The sequence below is a fragment of the Helianthus annuus genome, chromosome 8 (genome assembly GCF_002127325.2).
Source record: "Helianthus annuus cultivar XRQ/B chromosome 8, HanXRQr2.0-SUNRISE, whole genome shotgun sequence".
NCBI lineage: Eukaryota > Viridiplantae > Streptophyta > Magnoliopsida > Asterales > Asteraceae > Helianthus > Helianthus annuus.
The window spans coordinates 26,166,755-26,187,449 of NC_035440.2; the positions used below are offsets into that span (position 1 = coordinate 26,166,755).

The window sequence follows — 20,695 nt, forward strand, 5'->3', positions numbered from 1 at the left end:
CCTAACCTTCTAATCTATTTTAATGTTTCTCCAAAGTTTTTGTTAAAAGAAGAAATGGTACCAATCGATTCAATAGAAGGCATTAAGCAGACAGAGCGAGAAGAGAGGATATCCTTTATCCTGTTGCAGCTTTCATGAAGGCTTTCATTGAAGAATCGAAACGTTTTCTTTTATAATACTTTAAAAACCATTTAATTTTTATATTAAACTTTGTTAGTTCTTGTAAACAATGGATAATTTTAATGATAAATAAACATGATTATGTTCTTGTTATAAAGATTTAACAAACAAGAATAAAAATAATAATTCTTAGTAGCATGGGTAAATACTTAAACATAAAAATATATAGATCTGGTATACTATTAAAACTTATCGGTTCGGTTATTTTCGGTTATTAAAAATGATTATCCGAAAACCGAACCGAAATTTTCGGTTATTAAAAATCCGAAAACCAAACCGTCGGTTTTTGTTTCGGTTTGGTTTTTTCTGTCCGGATTTTTTGATTATTTCAGTTACGGTTCAGTTATTTCGGTTTTCTGCTCACCCATACCTAGCTGATCCCTCACCCCACCTCCACACCGATATTGAAAAGCCCACTAACACATAGTGTACCACTATAACATACGTGATACATCACATTCCCAACCAAGTCAATTCATTTGAAAATTTTGACCAATTGACCCTTATGCCTCACCTCAACGCGTGTCAAATTTCCGTTTAGTAGAAGAAAACCTTGCCAGTTGGAGGTCTCTCTCGTCATTTTCCCCAAGAGTGAATTTAGTCAGGTTTTATCGCCGCTTCGAATAAACTTTCTTATTCATTAAGACTCTAAATCACTCTGTTTTTGTTCAGATACTCTGTTTTTCAACAGGGTTTCTGAATATGGCGTTTCTTAGCATTTTGTTGGGGTCTGTTGGTCTTGGAATCGGGTTTATAATTGGTATGTGTCTTGGGTTCTACTTCTTCATCTATTCAGACCCTGAAATTCAACCATTTGAGGTAATCTTTAACCTTCAATTTGCATAATTTCAAATCTTGATTGATACCAAGATTAATTTTTAATCGTTTTGATTTGGAGATTTCCACTTTTATGATCCTTTTCTGATTGGGTTCTTGATTATGGCTGCCATGCATTTATGATCAACCTGCAAATTTATATTTAAATCCTTTGATTTGTGTAATATTTATAACTTTGGTTCCATTTTTCATCTTATTTTGATGAAATTTATTGAAGCTTAGAATAAATATAATTTTAGTTAATGGTGACAAATTTTGTAGTAGTTTTTTGGGTTTTGAAATTTATTGAAGCTTAGAATAAATATAATTTTAGTTAATGGTGACAAATTTTGTAGTAGTTTTTTGGGTTTTTTTAGTTAAAATTTTTATTTTATTAAATGTGAAATTGGTACATTTGGTTTTGTGCAAGATTTCTGGGTTCTCGTGATACGTTCTTGATCGAGGAAGCCATGCACTTATGAGAAAAATTAATAATTTTTTAATAATTTTTTTTGAATTTGAATTATGTGAATTTTCACCTTTGATTCCATTTTGATTTTTTTTGTTGAAATTTCTTGAAGGTTGGAATAATTTGTTTTTAATAATGGTGACAGATTAGTAGTAGTTTTTAGGGATTTTCTTTTCTTTTTGATAATCTTCAATTTAAAGACTTATTGTTTGATCAAACACTACTGGTTTAGGTAGTTCTATTTTGATTAAAATTTCTAATTTTGGGAGAGTCTTACAGGAATATTTTGTAATTTTTATTGGCACATTTTGCTGTTTAATACCTTATTTTTTTCTTTATGGCCTTTTGTTGATACTTGTGATTGCTTTATTGCCTTCTTATTTTTTATTTTTATTTTTTTTTATTTTGATAATATCATAATGGTACACATGACATGTGAAGAAAAAATATTGAATGATGCCTTCAAATCCCCTGGGCTTTTTAGGATGTTTTTAAGCTTTATTTTATGTAAAGCTCTCACCTTTATTCCAGTTTCTTTATCTTCTTTCATGGTTTTTTGTTGAATTTTATGCTTTTTGATTTTTTATAATAGTTTTTGTTTTATTACTTTTGGATTTTATTTAATTAATTTTTCTTATATACTTGTCTTATAGTCATTTAAAATTCCTTTAATATATTAATTCTTGATTTATCGGCTACCTATCTACAACAGGGGTGTCAATCTTGTCGGGTTTGGCAGGTTGAATTGTTGAACCCTAACAAGGCCCTTATATATACACTGTGTCAAAGACATCAACCATACTATGGACACACTCAAATTTGTGCAAACCAATTGTGTAACTCGAACATAAACCCATGTAACTCATTTATCTAATGAGTCAAATGGGTTAACCGTTGTAAACGGTTTGGAGGGCTGTAGTAACTGGGTTAGAGAAGTCGTAAACGGGTGGGTGAGTTTGTTGTTTAATCAAATGTGTTACTGGTCATCCTGTTTAATAAAACAGGTCAACATGAACACAACCCATTTATTTAAATGTTTAAACCAAAATATTTTTGTGACGTCTCATGTCGCCCCTAATTTATTATGCAACCATTACCGGTACTACAACTTCTAGTTTAATATATAATTTAAAGAGAGTCTATTTTTAGAAATAACATTTGATTTTCTTGTTGAAAAATGTTCTTATTAGCTGTTATTCACTTATTCCAAGCCAGCATTCTTGTTTTGTTGATGTTTTGATAATAACAAGCTTCTATATGCTTGTTATGGTTCATAACTTCATATATTGGCTAAATAGAAATTTTTTTTTTTTTATAATGTGACCAATTCCTTTAATCGAATGCTAATTCATATATACGCTATTTCAGGATCCGGTTGTAAAGCCAATTTCTGAGCTCGATCCAACGAGTCTACAAGAATTAATACCCGAAATTCCTCTATGGTTGAAGAATCCTGATTATGATCGCGTACGTATATCCTTCACAGCATTTTAATAAAACCACATTTTCTATATATCTTTATTAGTTCTTTAACTTACATTACTCATATTAATACAGGTTGACTGGCTAAACAAATTTGTCGCAAATATGTGGCCTTATCTCGACAAGGTACATTGTAAGAAACCGAAAAAATCATCAATTTTTTTTACTTCTACTATTTTGGGGCGAAAACGGTTGACACTATTCATTTTGCAGGCAATTTGTGCTGCGATAAGGCAGACAACCGAACCGATATTTGCTGATTATGTTGGACATGGGCACCGACCGATAGAAGCAATCACATTTGAGAGGTTAAGTCTCGGGTCCCTCCCTCCTACATTTCAAGGTTAGTGTACGTTGCTTGGGTATTTTGGTCATTTTATATTTTTAATCTTATCTAAGTAGTGTTTCTTGTACTAATGATTGGCAGGCGTAAAAGTCTGTGAGACTGATGAGAACCAACTAGTGATGGAACCGGCGATTAAATGGGCTGGAAATCCAAATGTAGTCATAGCTGTAAAAATATCGTATTTGCGTATCAAGATTCAGGTAAGACGGACGCTATGATGACAACGATGCCCCTGTAAAGTTAATGATGTTATATGATATGTTTGATTGTGAATTTGTTGTTGCTCATCAGCTGGTGGATTTACAAGTGTTTGTTGTTCCAAGGGTGATATTGAAGCCTCTTGTCTCGACGTTTCCGTGTTTTTCCAATGTTGTTGTATCTTTGATGGAGAAGGTACAACTCTTTTGGTTGTTTTGTTTTTTTTTAATAATTGTGTTTTGGTGGATATACAACTCATGTGCTTATAGTATTTTGTTGTTAAAATGTTTTTCAGCCTCATGTCGACTTTGGGCTGAAGGTGCTAGGTGGCGATGTTATGTCCATCCCTGGCCTTTATCGACTAGTGCAGGTTCGTATTTTTTAGAGGTGACGATTTTTTGTCGTGACTAGAAACACGACACGGAAATAATCAGGTTTTGGGTTGTTATAAATTATACCTAACCATGCATTACACATCGAGCCGCCAACATGTTTAACAACACGATTACAAATCATATACAACCCGTCAACCGTAATTTGACTTCTTTAGATAAATGGGTTAAACAAGGAGTAAATTACAAAAATCGTCCTTTATGTATGTCAGTTATTGCAAACTGTGTCCTTTGTCTTCGATAATTACAGAAAACGTACTCGATGTTTGCAAACTCTTGCAAGTTATGTCCTTTAGCCCTAACCTAGTTAATTTTTTGTGGTCAATTCTGAACAAATGGACCCCACATGAGGGTATTTTGGTCATTTTACTCTCATGTGGTGTCCATTTGGTCAGATTTAACCACAAAAATACCCTCATGTGGGGTCCATTTAGTCAGATTTAACCACAAAAATTAACTGAGTTAGGGGCTAAAGGACATAACTTGCAAGGGTTTGCAAACATCGAGTACGTTTGCTGTAATTATTGAAGACAAAGGACGCAGTTTGCAATAAGTGACATACATAAAGGACGAGTTTTGTAATTTACTCTTAAACAAGTCATGTTCAAGTTACACGATTATAAGTGTCCGGGTTAGGGTTGAAGTCTTTGACACAAATTTTATATATCCGGGTTATCAAAAGGTTATGCCTTTTTTAGTTACAAATTTATGTAAGGAAATTGAATTCTTCATTGGTTTTGCAGGATATTATCAAAAAAGAAGTTGCAAAGCTTTACCTTTGGCCACAAACTCTTCAAATACCCATTCTTGATTCTTCACTGTAAGTGACTTCTTGATGTAGCTCTTAAAGAAAGACAAATAATTAATCTTGTAGACCTAAATCGTTGATGACAATCGGTAAATAGGTAAAGTTTTACTAGAAATCTTTCGGGTAAATGAAATGTTGTGTTCTAATAGTAATGTATATTATAAAGATGTCGCTTTGGACACAAACATCGTGGACGTTTACTTAGTGGGGCCTACGGGCTACGAATTGTATGTAAACTTCTTTTTACGCACTATTTATCATGTTAATTTTTTTTTATCTTATGTTCTTGTCAGTGGCATTGTGAAGAAGCCTGTTGGGGTATTGCACGTGAAGGTTGTACGGGCCACAAAACTCCTGAAAATGGACATATTGGGATTATCGGATCCATACGTTAAACTAAAATTAAGTGGAGAAATATTACCCTCAAAGAAAACAACAATCAAGAAAAAGACCTTAAATCCCGTGTGGAATGAGACCTTTAAGCTTGTAGTTAAGGATCCTCTAGCTCAAACTCTTCAAGTTAATGTCTATGACTGGGACAAGGTAAATGACCAAAATACCCTTGGATATAGATGCAATACTTGTTCTTTGTTTAACTTTTTCTCTTCTTTAGGTTGGGAGTCATGACCGATTGGGGATGCAAGTGGTGCCGTTGAAACTGTTAACACCCAACAAGACAATGGAACTAACACTCGATTTGCTAAAGAACACCAACATATCCGATCCTCATAAGAAGCAACAAAGAGGACATATTATGTTGGAGTTGACTTACGCGCCATTTAAGGAGGATAGCGAGGTGTTTAGTGGACCCCTTACGCCTGTAAAGAGAGAGAATGGCATGGGGTCCGGTGGCGAATCCCCAAGTGGGCCCGGGGCTGGTGTACTTTTGGTGACTATACAAGGAGCCGAGGATGTCGAGGGGGAGCATCATAATAATCCCTATGCCATGGTAATATTTAGAGGAGAGACAAAGAAAACAAAGGTCAGATTTTGACCCTTTCCGGTCAAACTTATTGATATTAAATTATTAATATATATCTATATATATTTGATATGGGTTTCTTGATATATTTCTAGTGTATGGAAGTCGTATACACTTAAATACCATTAAAAAATATATTTTATTTTGAAAATATAAAGAGCCCGTATCAATTCGGAAGATGCACATCGGTTCATTGACCTCATGAATCGCAATTGTCAACTTTTTCGACAGAGAATTAAAAGAACTCGTGATCCCAAGTGGAACGAAGAATTTCAGTTCATGCTCGAGGAACCTCCTATACAAGACAAGATACACATCAAAATCATGAGCCGGAGATCACGCATGAGTTTCCACCACAAGGTTTTACTTCTTTATTTTCTTCAATATTTTCATACATAATAAAATGGTTAATAAAGTACATTGGGTTCATGCATGGATGCATGGTTTCAAACGTGTGCAGGAATCACTAGGGCATGTGGATGTTAACCTTGCAGATGTAGTGTACAATGGACGGATTAACCATAAGTTTCATCTCATAGATTCGAAGAACGGGTTGGTCCATGTCGAGCTTCGATGGAGAGAAACTTGATGTTTCTCTATGATGACGAGCCGGTTTGAAATGAGGAGTGGTATATAGTCAATATGATCTATTTTTTAAGTTTTTTTTTTTTTTTCTTGGATAGTGTTCATGGAAGAAGTTTTTATATAGGTCATACAAACGATCTGCATATACCCAAATGAAGAGAATTAAAAGGTTAATTCAACCATATTGTTTATTCTATAATATTTTTAAAAAAAAAATTGCTTATAATTTAGATTCTGATGATAATGATAATTATAACGTAAAATAAAACAAAAACCTATCCATTGTTAAGTGGCTGGGTCTGGTACTAGCAAAATGAGTTTTTGACAAAAACGAGATTTGGTCAAAACGGGTTATTTTTAAAAAATAAGTATCAATCTGATTAGGGGGACGAGGCACTCCCTAGATGGGATCACAGGTTCGGTGGGTACATTATAACACCGCGGCAAACCAAGTGATCACGGCTTGGTAGTTGTTTCATGGGCCCACGAACCAGGACGAGATGAGGCAATATGATCGTTGGCAACGGTCAAACTCGTGACTGTTAGATTTATAAAATAAATAAATTTAAGTAACCACCATTTCTCTTACACTATGTTAACTTATATGATTCTTTTAAATTTTTCATACATCTCTTCTCCTGCTTAAAAAAAAGAAAACAAACACAGAGATAAGAGGGTTCAAGCAAAAAAGGGTTAGCTACAAAGAAAACACCGTATAGGCCGAAGGTTCGTGCTAAAACTAATCGAGTACATTTTATTTGCATGATGAACCCAAGTAGTATCGGGTCCTATCACTTTGTCACCGGAAGAACTGTCGGATTAATCTTGACGGGTCAAGTCGGGTCGATAGAAATATGTTTTTTATGGGTCAAGTATTTTTAATTAGTCATGTGTTTTTTTATGTTGAAGTGTTTAGCAAGATTAAGTTAGTGGGGTTAATGGGTTAGTGGCCCTAATTATTAGTTAGTGGGTATTTGTTTTATTCTATATAATGTAAGTTTTAGCATGAATGAAATTAGGGTTTTATAAACACATTCTCTATACGTAGTTTCCTCTGTGTGATTAAAGCCTTCAATACCCAACAAGAACCAATTATTGTGACCCTTACGTACATCGCGGCCTAAACACCACTACCATAACCTACCATACCTTGACCCAACATGTAACGAAGCTCCCAATTCGAATAGCGAATATGAAAAAGAACAAGAAGAGCTTGAAGAAGATCTTCAAAGATCTACCATAGTAAAAAAAAAAAATCTCAAATAGGGTGCCTCGATAAGTGTGATATCGTATCGTATAGCGGCGTATAGGTCACGTATTGACCTCGTATAAGCCTATAAGTGTCATATCGTTTCATATAACGTAGTATAGGTCACGTATTGACCTCGTATAAGCCTATAAGTGTGATATCGTATCGTATAACGTAGTATAGGTCACGTATTGACTTCGTATAAGCCTATAAGTGTGATATCGTATCGTACAGCGTCGTATAGGTCACGTATTGACCTCGTATAAGCCTATAAGTGTGATATCGTATCGTATAGCGTCGTATAGGTCACGTATTGACCTCGTATAAGCCTATAAGTGTGATATCGTATCGTATAGGGGTAGTATAGGCCTCTATACGAGACTTATATTATACACTATACGATACGATACTATACTATACAATAACACCCTTAGAGGCCTCTATACAAGACTTATATTATACACTATACGATACGATACGATGCAATACGAAACGATACGATACGATGCAATACGATATGATAATTTAATTTAAACGATAACAATATAATATATTTGTATTATTTACCAATAATATTGTTTTTTTATAAATAATTTTCTTTTTTTATAAATAAACAAAGGAATATGATAATTTAATTTAAACGATAACAAAACAATATATTTGTATTATTTACCAATAATATTTTTTTATAAATAATTTTCTTTTTTAATTTTTATAATTCATAATATTTGTATTATTTTAAATTTTTATAATTTATATTTGTATTATTTACCAATAATATTGTTTTTTATAAATAATTTTCTTTTTAATTTTTATAATTCATAATATTTGTATTATTTTTTATTTTTATAATTTATATTTGTATTATTTATCAATAATATTGTTTTTTATAAATAATTTTCTTTTTTTATAAATAAACAAAGGAATACACAATAAAAAAAATACAAAAATGGAGCTTTGTATACGCTGCGTACAGATCCCTACGCAGCGTATGAGACAAAAATGACACAACTACCCTTATATTTGGCTTCGTATAGCCTCAACACAAGGGTATAAAAGACATTTTCAGACCTTTATATACACTGCTTAGAGGTTAATACGCAACGTATTTAAACTTTGTGAAAAAATGATCCCTCAAACCTACCAAAATAACCCAAAAAAATCTAATGGTTTATATACGTTGCGTATAGACCTATACGCAGCGTATATGACCCTTGTTTTCTGTGCAATGATTGGTTATCAGGCACTGAGATCCATGGTTTATCTACGCAGCGTATTGGTCAATACGCAGCGTAGAGGGTTAACCCTATACGCTGCGTATTGACCAATACGCTGCGTAGATAAACCTTAATTTTGCTAGGGTTTGGTGTGCCAATAGACACTTTAGTGTGCCAATAGGCACACCCTTTTTTTAATCTTTCAAAAACATATTTCTAAAAATAATCGAGTTATGTATTTTTTATTCTTTTTGTTAGTTTGCAAATTTATTATTTTATTAAGTATTAGATTTACTTTATTAATAAATTTTTGGTTTTTTTGTTTAAGATAATTTTTTTCCAAACGAAATATTGTCTATAAAACTTTAAAGTAATGTTTAAAGTTTTATAAAAATATTTGATAAAGTTCTCATGTGTGTGGTACACCCATCAATAAAAAAACAATAATCAACACGTGCTTTAAAATGTAAAAATAAAATTATATTCGGATTCTATAATTAATTTTTTTTCATTCTCTCACTTACTAAAAATAATCAACACGTGCTTTAATAGCCAACGGAACTTTTAATTTATTACCACTCAAAATCCAAAGAAAATAGAAATTACAATATTACAATATCACTCTATAATTGCTTTGCAACTCACAACCACAACCACATAAGCATCACGCCATGCCTGACCACCAGTGGCCACTTGCTTCACCACCTTATCTCCACTAGACTTAAAACACCATTCTGGAGGAATACTGAAGTTTTCTATATATATACACACACATAACCCTGATTCGTAACTAACGTCAAGTAAACTAGCAGATCCAGAAATCTTTTTCAATTGGTTCATTTTGGTAAATTTTCACGAATTCTCACTATTTTTTTTTTTTCAATTCATACAAGGTTTCCACTAATTTTTTCTAGTTTCAAAAACCCCAGGATCCACCCCTGGTCAAGTACCTTCAACAAAAGAACACGTGGAACAGCCGGACCAACCACAGACATGATCATGGAGTCGGAGAAGGAGGGAGAGTTTTGGTTCCCGAAATGCTACTGGTTATGTTTTATAATTATTAACAATTTATTGTTAGGATTTATTTGTGTTTAGCACACAAGCCCAAAATATGTTTATTGGTTATACATTGCAACTATAGCTAGCTTTAAGATATAATAATTCTAGTCTCTTTTTTACAGGTTAAAAGAGACTAACCTTTGTTGGTTCATGGGAATGCTTTTGTTGGGTGCCTGTGCACCCTTTGTGTATGACCCGGACGCATTTCGGGTTTCAGTGGTGTTGTCTTTCTTGAGCGGTTTTGGTGTGACCCTAGGTTATCATAGACTACTTACACACCGCGGTTTTAAGGTCCCTAAGTTAATTGAGTATTTCTTTGCTTATTGTGGTGCTCATGCACTCCAGGTAATTAATTTTATTTTATATTATGATTTTGGTTTTATAGAAATGATTTGATTATTTGGATATACATTAACAAGTGTTTGTGTTTATAGAGAGATCCAATTGTATGGGTAAGGACACACAAGCTCCATCACAAGCATGCAGATACACAAATGGACCCTAATAGTCCTACCCAAGGTGTATGGTTAAGTTACCTTGGTTGGTTCCTATACAACGACTATGTTGCTACCAAGGTAGTTAAACTAATATTCATTATTGTAAAAGTGATACAGATCTATGAATAACTACGGAAAATCAACAATCAACACAAGAAAATAGCGACAAAAAACATGACGAAAATCTTATTAACCAACCCAAAAGAAATTCCACCCCAGAAACCCTAGATCTCACAACAGTGATATCTAAATCAATACAAAGTACAACAATAACACCTGATGATCATCAACTGATGATCAATCAATCTCTAACAAACTCTAACTGGAAATACAGAGAAGATAACAAAGTGTTCGAACAACTTTTTGGGGAGAATGATTGAATAATCAGTCAAGTGCTTCTTTTTATATCTTCGAAGACTTCAATTTGCACTTAGACCCCCACAGATTACCAGAAGACAATCGCAGCCCTTAATGTTTCACATAGCACCCTCGAACCTTTTACAATAAACCCTGAACTTTATATTCTGCACACAATAGAACCAAACCAAACTAAACATATCACACATTAAATAACAAACTGTACCTTTATATTTTAGGACACTGTATCGACACTTTTTTAACATCCCCCCTTTATTCATTTTTCCTAAACAAATCAACCAACCCCAATTTTTCACACAAATATTCATGTTGACTTATACTCAAACCTTTTGTAAGAATATCAGCCAGTTGACTTTCTGAGTCGATCTTTTCTGTTGTGATAAAACCAATCGACACTTTTTCCCTCAGAAAATACAGATCAATCTCGAAATGTTTAGTTCTTTCGTGAAAAACTGGATTAGTAGCTATCGCAATAGCTGTTGTACTATCACAAAACAACTTAACTGGAAGTGTGCAATTCACTCTTAATTCTTTCAACATATTAACAATCTAGACTAGTTCACAGGTTGCTGAACACATTACCCTGTATTCAGCTTCCCCTTGTGGACCTCGAAACAGTACTCTGTTTCTTACTTTTCCAACACACCAGATTTTTACCAAGAAATACACAGAACCCAGTGACCGATTTTCTGGTCACTAAGCACTTAGCCCAATCCGAATCAACATAACATGTTAATTCAGTACCACAACCCTTGTTGAACATAAGACCTTTACCTAGGCTAGACTTCAAATACCTTAACAATCTCAAAGCAATTTTAAGATGAACTTCCAGTGGAGAATGCATAAACTGACTCAAATATTGGACCGCATAACTGATATCAGGATGGGTCAAAGACAAGTAAATCAGTTTTCCTATTAATTTTTGATAACTAGTAACATCATTTAGTTTCTCTTCACAAGTACTTGTTCTAGCATTCACTCCCTATTAATTTTGATAACTAGTAACATCTTTTAGTTTCTCTTCACAAGTACTTGTTCTAGCATTCACTACTTGACTCAATTCAATAGGAGTGTAAACATGTTTACAAGCTAAGTACCCAAGTTCACTTAACAATTCAAGACAGTATTTTCTTTGGTTTAAACAAATTCCAGATTTATCATATATAACTTCTAAACCTAAAAATACTTTAATATGCCTAAGTCCTTAATTTGAAACGTATTACTAAGTAAGGTTTTTACTTTATCAATTTCAGTTTATTGTTCCCTGTGATAATAATATCGTCTACATATACTAATAATACAATGAATACTTTGTCTCTTGAATATGTAAACAAAGAATGGTCACAAACACTTTGAATAAAACCGACACTTAGTAACACTTTTGTAAGCTTTTCATTCCACTTTCTAGGGGCTTGTTTTAAGCCATATAACGATTTAACAAGTTTACATACTTTATTTTCATTTTTATTATAATAACCCTCAGGAAGAGTCATGTAAACATCCTCTGAGATAGAAAGCGTTATTCACGTCTAATTGGAACAAAGTCCAATCATTTTGGACATCTAGACTTAAAACACAGTGAACAGTCACCATTTTCACGACTGGTGAAAACGTCTCACCAAAATCTATACCTTCTCGTTGATTATACCCCTTGGCAACCAAACGAGCTTTGTATCTTTCTATCTCACCATTGGATTTATACTTTATTTTATAAATCCATTTGCAACCTATTGGTTTTCTACCTACAGGTAAATCAACAACATCCCAAGTTTTATTCCTAAGTAAAGCCTCCATCTCTTGATTCATAGCTTCTACCCACTTAGGTTTAGTAACAGCCTCATTAAAACTACGAGGTTCGACGAACTTGTTCAAATTAGACACAAAACATTTATTTTCAAAAGACAAACAAGCATAACTCACATACTTTTGTATTCCATACTTAGTTGTACTATTTAAAACAAATTCATCAAACCTTTTAGGAAAAAATGTAACCCTAGAAGACCATCTAACAGATTGATTATTTCCCTCAGATGGGACATTCTCAACATTTGAGGTTCATGTGTCCTCTGCCACGCCAGATCCACCTCTACTACTATCCTCAACCCTAGACTCAATATGTTGAATTTCATCAACACTACTAGTGGTGGTAGATGTAGAAGGGACTGGCTGCTGATCATCACAAGATACCTCGTGAGAATCAGTATTCCCCTCTTCATCATCGGGAGTGATAGGAACAATGGATGAAGACATGTCAATACTATCAAAAAAAATTTAAATGATTCAGATCATTAAACACAGTTTTTTCTTGGTTATTCACTTGTTCAGATTTAAAAGGAAAAACAGTTTCAAAAAACTTTACATCCCTAGAGTAAAACTCCCCTTTTTTATCCAAACTCCACAACCTATAACCTTTTTTAACGTTAGAATAACCAATTAACACACACTTTTCAGCACAAAATGAGAACTTATCATAATCATCTAAGATAGTACTGAAACATAAACAACCAAAGTTCCTAATATGCATTAAATAGGGTTTAAAGTTGAACATCAACTCATATGGACTTTTACCTAACAGCACTGATGAAGGCAACCTGTTAATCACATATACAGTAGTCAAGACACAATCAGACCAAAAACGAAGAGGTAGACCACCCTGAAACATAAGAGCCCTAGCAATATTTAAGGGATGCCTGTGTTTTCTTTCTACAATGTCGTTTTGCTGTGGCATATAAGCACAAGTAGTTTGATGGATTATACCCTTATTTTTACAAAAGACATTCATTTGGTTGTTAACAAACTCAGTTCTGTTATCACTTCGAAACATCTTTATCCTTCTATCAAACTGAGTTAACACTAACTCATAAAAAATTTTGATATTTTCAAATACTTCTGACTTTTTTTTCAACAAATAACACCAAACAGACCTTGAGTAGTCATCAATCACAGTTAAGAAATACTTATAACCATCTCTACTTGTGACCTTATACGGACCCCATACATCTAGGTGAACCAACTCTCCAACACATTTAGTTTTATGATCACTTATTGAAAAGGTTCTCTAACTTGTTTAGACCTATGACAAATATCATACGGATGATTAACAACTTTATTAACACCTAAGACATCTTTTAAAACAGTTAGAACTTGGTTTGCAGGGCGTCCTAACCTACTGTGCCAAAGATTACTATTATTCAAGCTATTAAAACAGAAATTAGCAGAATTACCACTTTTAGTATCAAAATACAGACCATTGTCCTGGTTACCAGTCACCAGGACATTCTTTGACTTCGAATCCTGTAACGAACAGGTATTCTCATTAAAAACAACAGTGATCTGATTATCTTTTGACAACTTGAAAACAGACAACAAATTAACTCCATAATCAGGAACAAAGAAAACATCATTTAAAATCACCCCATCAGCTAACTTAATATTACCAATTTTAGACACTTTGGCACTAGTCTCATTAGGATGACACACTTTCAAATCAAACTCAGAAACATCAATACTATTAAACATATCTTTGTCAGTATTAACCATGTGTTGATTCGCCCCCGAATCAACAATCCAGTTATAATCAAAACCAAATTTTATACTACTGGAACAGCAAATAAAACCACCATTAACATCATACACACAATTAGACTTACCCCCCATATTGGAACTCTGAGACCCAGTTTTCTCACCCACAAGACTTAAGAGTTTTGCGATCTGCTCAGAAGAAAAAGGAGATATAGAAGAACCAGAAGACAAGTTTGATTTATTGTTAGAGGACACGTTCTTCCCAACCTAACCAACCCTTTTTTTTAAACCTGGAGGATATCCTATTAATTCATAACATTTGTCAACCGTATGACCTACCATGTTGCAATTAGTGCATTTAAGATTAGGGTTAGGTCCTCTAAATGATTTTTTCTTTGAATCATACTGCTGGTTGGACTTAGAAACAAATGAAACACTTTGACTTTTATAACTATTTACTAGTATTCCTATGAGACTCCTCCCTAGACACAATTGAGAAAGCAACTTTGATAGAGGGTAACGGTTCTCTTGTTAATAAATTTGTACTTATAGGCTGATATACATCATCCAAGCCCATAAGAAACTGCATTAGCTTAATAAGAGTTGAAAAATCATTATAATCTTTTGCAGCATTACAAGAACATATGGGTAACTGAACCATAGCATCAAACTGTTTCTACATGGTATTTAGTTTATGATAATATTCAGAGACAGAGCTCCCATTTTGAGAGATACAATTAGATTTTTATACAAATCATAAACCACAGAACCGTCTACCTTATCATAAGTTTCTTTCAAATCTAACCAAACCTCAGATACAAGTTTAGAAAACACTTGTCCTAAATATAACTCCTTAGAAACAGAATTTAGTAACCAAGTCAGCACAACCGAATTGCATCTATCCAATTGACTACTTAGAAAAGGATTATCTGTAGATTTTTTACATTTACCATCTATAAAACTAAATTTATTTTTAGCTTCTAAAGCTAATTTCATTGCACTAGACCAAACCCGGTAGTCTTCTGTACCTTTAAGTTTTATTCCTACTATGGTCAATGAACTAGAATCACTCGGATGCAAATACAGAGGATCACCTATATCCAGTTTACTAATTAAGGTCTGCGAAGTACCTTCACCATCACCCATGATAACAATGCACAAACAATACACAAATCAAATAGCAGAACAACAGATAACACAAAGGAAGAGACAACATAAGACAAACAAACAATGGCGAAGCTGAGTCAGGGACCAGATTCCGGGTTCGTCACTCAAAGGTGCCCGGACAAGCCTTTACTCAGGAGCCACTACAACACCTAAAAAATTAAAAAAAAAACACAACCAAGACACAACGAACAGAAAATACAAAACGAACAATTACCACAGAACAAATACCACAGATAAAGAACATGAATCAATCAATAACAATCAATAAGAAGTGTCGGTCCTCACTACCCCGACTTCAACTAATCAACAACAGGAAAGGAAAAGAGAGAAGATAGGAACAATCTTACAGCGGGTGCAAATATCTTCAACAAATATTAGATCTGCGGTTTTCAAGAACCACAAATCTGATACAGAATACCAATAATACCACTTCAGGTTAGTTTGCCCTGAAACTTCAAGGTTCTAGAGACTAACGCAGAAGTCAGATCCGAGAAGAAAACTGAAGTCAATAACCCTTGATTTAGGGTTTCGTCTGGCAATAACAAGTACACCACCAGAAACAACAGATATGAGAAGATCAGCCACCAACACAGTTTCCGAGAACGAAACCCTAACAATAACAAAACAATCTATCAGATAATATGCAGCGGATAACCCAAGAAATAAAAAAACAAGAGCTATCAAGCTCTGATACCATATAAAAATGATATAGATCTATGAATAACTACTGAAAATCAACAATCAACACAAGAAAATAGTGACAAAAAAACGTGACGAAAATCTTATTAACCAACCCAAAAGAAATTACCCCCCAGAAACCCTAGATCTCACAACAGTGAGATCTAAATCAATACAAAGTACAACAATAACACATGATGATCATCAACTGATAACATAAATACAACTATTTCTCAGTGATACGACTGAGAAATCGAAACAAGAACACCAGCAATCTCTAACAAACTCTAACTGGAAATACAGAGAAGATAACAAAGTGTTCGAACAACTTTTTGGGGAGAATGATTGAATAATCAGTCAAGTGCTTCTTTTTACATCTTTGAAGACTTTAGTTTGCACTTAGACCCCCACATATTACCAGAAGACAATCGCAGCCCTTAATGTTTCACATAGCACCCTCGAACCTTCTACAATAAACCCTGAACTTTATATTCTGCACACAATAGAACCAAACTAAACATATCACACATTAAATAACAAACTGCACCTTTTTATTTTAGGACATTGAATGAATAATGTGTATCGACACTTTTTTAACAATTATGTTTTTTTAATCTAAAAAGGCGAACTCCAATGACTATGAAAATGGTTAGTTTCACAAAGCATGTTGGAGACTTGGATCTGAACGCAACGAAAATAGAGACTTGTTCCAACATGCGAGAAAAACCTAACCCTAGTATTATATAATTGCGTATGAGACCAAGATTATCAAAACCGTAAGTGACGTTTTACTTGACATGAATATTAGTGTGGAGAAGTATCAAATGTTTCGGAGCTAGAAGCACAAGGTTTCTATCGGTTTCTTCATGACACATACTTTTGGCACCCCACGGCACTTGCAACATTGTTATACCTTTATGGGGGCTTTCCTTACTTGGCTTGGGGAATGGTAAGTGTTTAACACACACATAGTTCATTATTGTAAAGAGTAGTAATAAAGAGAAAACAACACATTTATATATGTAAAATGTTTATGGACGGGTTTAAATTGATTTTCAAACAAACCATTATTAAAAATGATGCAAACCCGTCCAAAATTGTTGTGCATTAAGACATGAAGTGTCACACTCTTCTTACAACAACTTTCTTTCATTATTATATGATTCCTCCATTTAGTGAAATAGGGCATGCGAATAATGGTGTCACACTTGACGACTTACATTCAAAACTCTGTTAACCATAGTTGGGGTGAAAGGGCTTGGAACACCCCCGATACTTCCACGAATAGTTGGTATGTAAGTAAAAACCTAACTTGTATATATGTAGTATGTACGTGTTGCAACATTGTATGAATTGTGATTAACTTGTTGAATCTATAGGTGGGTGTCGATGCTATGTTTGGGAGAGGGTTGGCATAACAATCACCATGCTTTTCCAAAATCAGCTCGACATGGACTCGAATGGTGGCAATTGGACCTCACATGGGAGTTGATCAAGCTTCTTACGGTTTTTAGACTCGTGACAGATGTTAAGGTACCCACAGAGGTCGATAAAAGAAGAATGGCATCATTGGTCCCAACCAACAACAACTGAAAATAGAAGCCTTAACCGATCATGATTAGTATTATGTTGGAGCTGATAACTCTATCACAAAACGTTTAGCATAGGCCATCAATAGGGGTTTGTTTATGGCTTCATAATCATTTGATTTAGATATTGTTTCTGGAGTTGTGTGGTATGCTATGTTGAAAAATTTTAGTGTCCTATCATTATTTGGATCATGTGGACCATGGTTATATATATCTCCTCGTTTCTCTCATTTAGTTGGCTACTCCATAACCTTTACAAAATATCTTCATCCAAATTAGTTCAGTTGTGAGTGACAAGGGAAAAACTCCATTCAACTTGAATATGGACTTTAGAATCTGAATTCAAACAAAACTTAGAAAAAAAATTGCAACAATATACAATACCATAGTTATCAAAAGCGCTAGGCGCACTCTAGGCGCATAGGGCTCGCCTGTCGCCTAGGCGAGAAGCGCAAAAAAAAAGCGAGGGTCTTAGAAAAAAACGCGCAATCAAATAAAAACATTAAAAAAAAAGTTATGAACCGAAAAAAAACCAAATCCTCAAATTCCAAAAGTTTTCAAATATCATAAACCTTAAAAATAAAACCAACATAATTATGAATCAGCAAAATATCCCAAAACCAAAACTGTTAAAGACTTGAAAACAATAAAGTTCAAATTTCAAAAAGTAAATAAAATTGAAAACCAAATGTTCTTCAACTTTAAAAATCATTGGAGTCGGAGTCGTCATCCACAGCAATTGCCGGCAAAAATACTTTAACGGAATCGATACACATACCTTTAATATTTTTTGCCAGCAAAAAAAGCATAACTGAGTGATGTGGATACGTCTTAATTGTTATATAGAGAAGATGAATGAATATTGAATATAAAGATAATATATCTCCTAACTTTTTGAAATTCAAAATATCTTTTAAAAATATGTACAGAATTGTTGAGATATGATTCTAAAAGATTTTAAATTAGTTGTAAATATAATCTTGTTTTTAAAAGATAGGGTTCTTAAAAAAACACGTTGCTTTTTTTTATCTAGGAGACAAAAGCGCAGTTTGGCCGCCCAGGTCGTGTAGGTCGCCTAGGCGGACCAGACAATCGCTTTTAACAACAGTGTACAATACAAATAATATAATATCTATATCTATAGCAGACCATGAATTCAACCCATCAATCAAGAACCAAATAACAATCGAACAAGAAGAAAGGGATAAACCCTAATATGCAATTGTATTGAAACTGAACAATTGAATCTGATTGATTTCAAGGTACAAGATACAAACTAAAACCCCAATCCTATTTATACATACTGAAGAGTTGCGTCTTGAACCATCGCGTCTCCTCGCGAACGGTTGTGTCTCTTCACAAAACAACGTGCCTTTTGAAGATGTCTGATGTTTGGCGCCCAATTCTGATCGACACACCCCTTCTGTACGCACTTCTTCACTTGTAGGTTTTTATCTTTGATTCTTGACACAACTAACCCTTATACTATAACACAACTTCTAATTTAAACATTATCATACTTTAAACTAATTACACTACCCGTATCTTCTCTTTCGAACTTAATCAACAAGACTTAGACAATTAAAGTCCAACAGTTTTGTGGTATGCTATGTTGAAAACTTTTAGTGTCCTATCATTATTTGGATCATGTGGACCATGGTTATATATATATATCTCCTCATTTCTCTTATTTAGTTGGCTACTCCATAGCCTTTACAAAATATCTTCATCCAAATTAGTTCAGTTGTGAGTGATAAGGGAAAAACTCCATTCAACTCAACTTGAATATGGACTTTAGAATCTGAATTCAAACCAAACTTATAAAAAAATTGCAACAATATACAATACAAATAATATAGTATCTATATCTATATCTATATATACTACAAAATAAAGCAAACCGTTTATAGGACACATGACGTTTTATGAGGTGATCACAATTGTTTTTTCCTGTTTAAATAAATAGATATAGATAATAATAGCGTACCGTAAATCACTCAACTGATTTACGTATATTAAGCATTTGATTGCGCAATATTATTGTAATCAATTGTATATTTACTTTCCTAGTTTATAGGTGTACATGTACTCTATATAATATTTTACAATCAAATGCTTAATGTACGTAAATAAGACTCAAATAAAAAATATATTATTTTAATCTATGAATTTTATTTTTTTTTATCTTTTATCCTTTTGTTTTTCATATTTATATTTATCCATTCTTTACTTTATAATAGGGATTAATTAAATTAAATTAAATTATAATAAGATATAGATAATATTTGCCTATAAAATTCAGATAAAAAATATTATTTTAATCTATGAATTTTATCTTTTTATTTTTTTTTTACTTTTTTGTTATCCATTTATATTTATCATGTCTTTACTTTATAATAGGGATTATTTAAATTAAATTATACTAATTCCCGGCTTCTACCAACATTTTAGACTTTTAAAGTAAAAATATAAGTGTGGATACAAATAATAAAAAAATACATAAATAATAACCTATAACAAAATAGTTTATGTTATTACTCTAACAATTTATAATATGTAATCTTTTATAATAAAGGGTAACAATCTATAATATGTAATCTTTTATAATAAAGGGTTGAGTTTATTTCAGAACTTTCAATAATTGCAAAACTTTCAAAACTCTTAAGAAATAATCATTTTATCTATACATTTCGTCTCTTTCTCATATTAAATATTCGATATCACGTGTCAACTTCTAATGAATTATAAATTTTAAGAACAATATGCATGTTATTTAAGATTAATATTTAAAAAAATATATTTATTCAATATATGTAATACACATGTCCTCAATCTAGTATCTTATATATAAAATAAATAAAATATATGTAATACGAATTCAAATATTCCGGTAGGGTTGGTTTCAAAAATCAAGATTTTGAACTTTGATTCAAAAACCAAAATCTGAATACAATATGATCATTAACCCGATTCGAAATAGTGAAAACCGAATTCGGTCCAAATCCAATTATTAAGGGTGAGCAGAAAACCGAAATAACCGAACCAAAACAAAAATCGGCGGTTTAGTTTTCGGATTTT

At 33.1% G+C, this 20,695-nt stretch overlaps 2 protein-coding genes across 6 annotated transcripts; both read left to right on the forward strand.

The window, feature by feature from the left end:
* The first annotated feature begins 680 nt into the window (after nt 1–680).
* LOC110872460 (synaptotagmin-3) lies at nt 681–6,440 on the forward strand. 3 transcript variants are annotated; one of them, XM_022121257.2, is made up of 13 exons: nt 681–785; nt 853–999; nt 2,834–2,932; nt 3,023–3,073; nt 3,161–3,290; nt 3,375–3,493; nt 3,585–3,686; nt 3,787–3,861; nt 4,627–4,703; nt 4,985–5,234; nt 5,305–5,673; nt 5,905–6,033; nt 6,134–6,440. In XM_022121257.2, the coding sequence occupies exons 2-13, from the start codon at nt 883–885 to the stop codon at nt 6,260–6,262; spliced, it is 1,647 nt and encodes a 548-aa protein (XP_021976949.1). In that variant the 5' UTR covers nt 681–785; nt 853–882; the 3' UTR covers nt 6,263–6,440. The 3 variants fall into 3 exon arrangements, with proteins under 3 accessions (XP_021976949.1, XP_035832427.1, XP_035832428.1); XM_035976534.1 differs by having other exon boundaries at nt 684–785; nt 872–999; XM_035976535.1 differs by lacking the exons at nt 681–785; nt 853–999 and adding an exon at nt 2,296–2,411.
* A 2,923-nt stretch (nt 6,441–9,363) lies between these two features.
* On the forward strand, nt 9,364–17,847 carry LOC110872461 (palmitoyl-monogalactosyldiacylglycerol delta-7 desaturase, chloroplastic). 3 transcript variants are annotated; one of them, XM_022121262.2, is made up of 7 exons: nt 9,364–9,568; nt 9,654–9,770; nt 9,909–10,131; nt 10,221–10,361; nt 16,837–16,977; nt 17,213–17,323; nt 17,408–17,501. In XM_022121262.2, the coding sequence occupies exons 2-7, from the start codon at nt 9,718–9,720 to the stop codon at nt 17,444–17,446; spliced, it is 708 nt and encodes a 235-aa protein (XP_021976954.1). In that variant the 5' UTR covers nt 9,364–9,568; nt 9,654–9,717; the 3' UTR covers nt 17,447–17,501. The 3 variants fall into 3 exon arrangements, with proteins under 3 accessions (XP_021976954.1, XP_021976952.1, XP_021976951.1); XM_022121260.2 differs by having other exon boundaries at nt 9,366–9,568; nt 9,639–9,770; nt 17,213–17,319; nt 17,408–17,847; XM_022121259.2 differs by having other exon boundaries at nt 9,366–9,568; nt 17,213–17,319; nt 17,408–17,847.
* The last annotated feature ends 2,848 nt before the right edge of the window (nt 17,848–20,695 follow it).

Bases quoted from the DNA above. Each gene is read 5' to 3' on its own strand.
- LOC110872461 (XM_022121260.2), top strand. From the start codon at position 9,718: ATGATCATGGAGTCGGAGAAGGAGGGAGAGTTTTGGTTCCCGAAATGC. The intron at 10,362-16,836 runs GTAGTTAAACTA...CATGAATATTAG, and splicing joins ACGACTATGTTGCTACCAAG to TGTGGAGAAGTATCAAATGT. The intron at 16,978-17,212 runs GTAAGTGTTTAA...TTAGTGAAATAG, and splicing joins CTTACTTGGCTTGGGGAATG to GGCATGCGAATAATGGTGTC.
- LOC110872460 (XM_022121257.2), top strand. From the start codon at position 883: ATGGCGTTTCTTAGCATTTTGTTGGGGTCTGTTGGTCTTGGAATCGGG. The intron at 3,494-3,584 runs GTAAGACGGACG...GTTGCTCATCAG, and splicing joins ATTTGCGTATCAAGATTCAG to CTGGTGGATTTACAAGTGTT. The intron at 4,704-4,984 runs GTAAGTGACTTC...TGTTCTTGTCAG, and splicing joins CCCATTCTTGATTCTTCACT to TGGCATTGTGAAGAAGCCTG.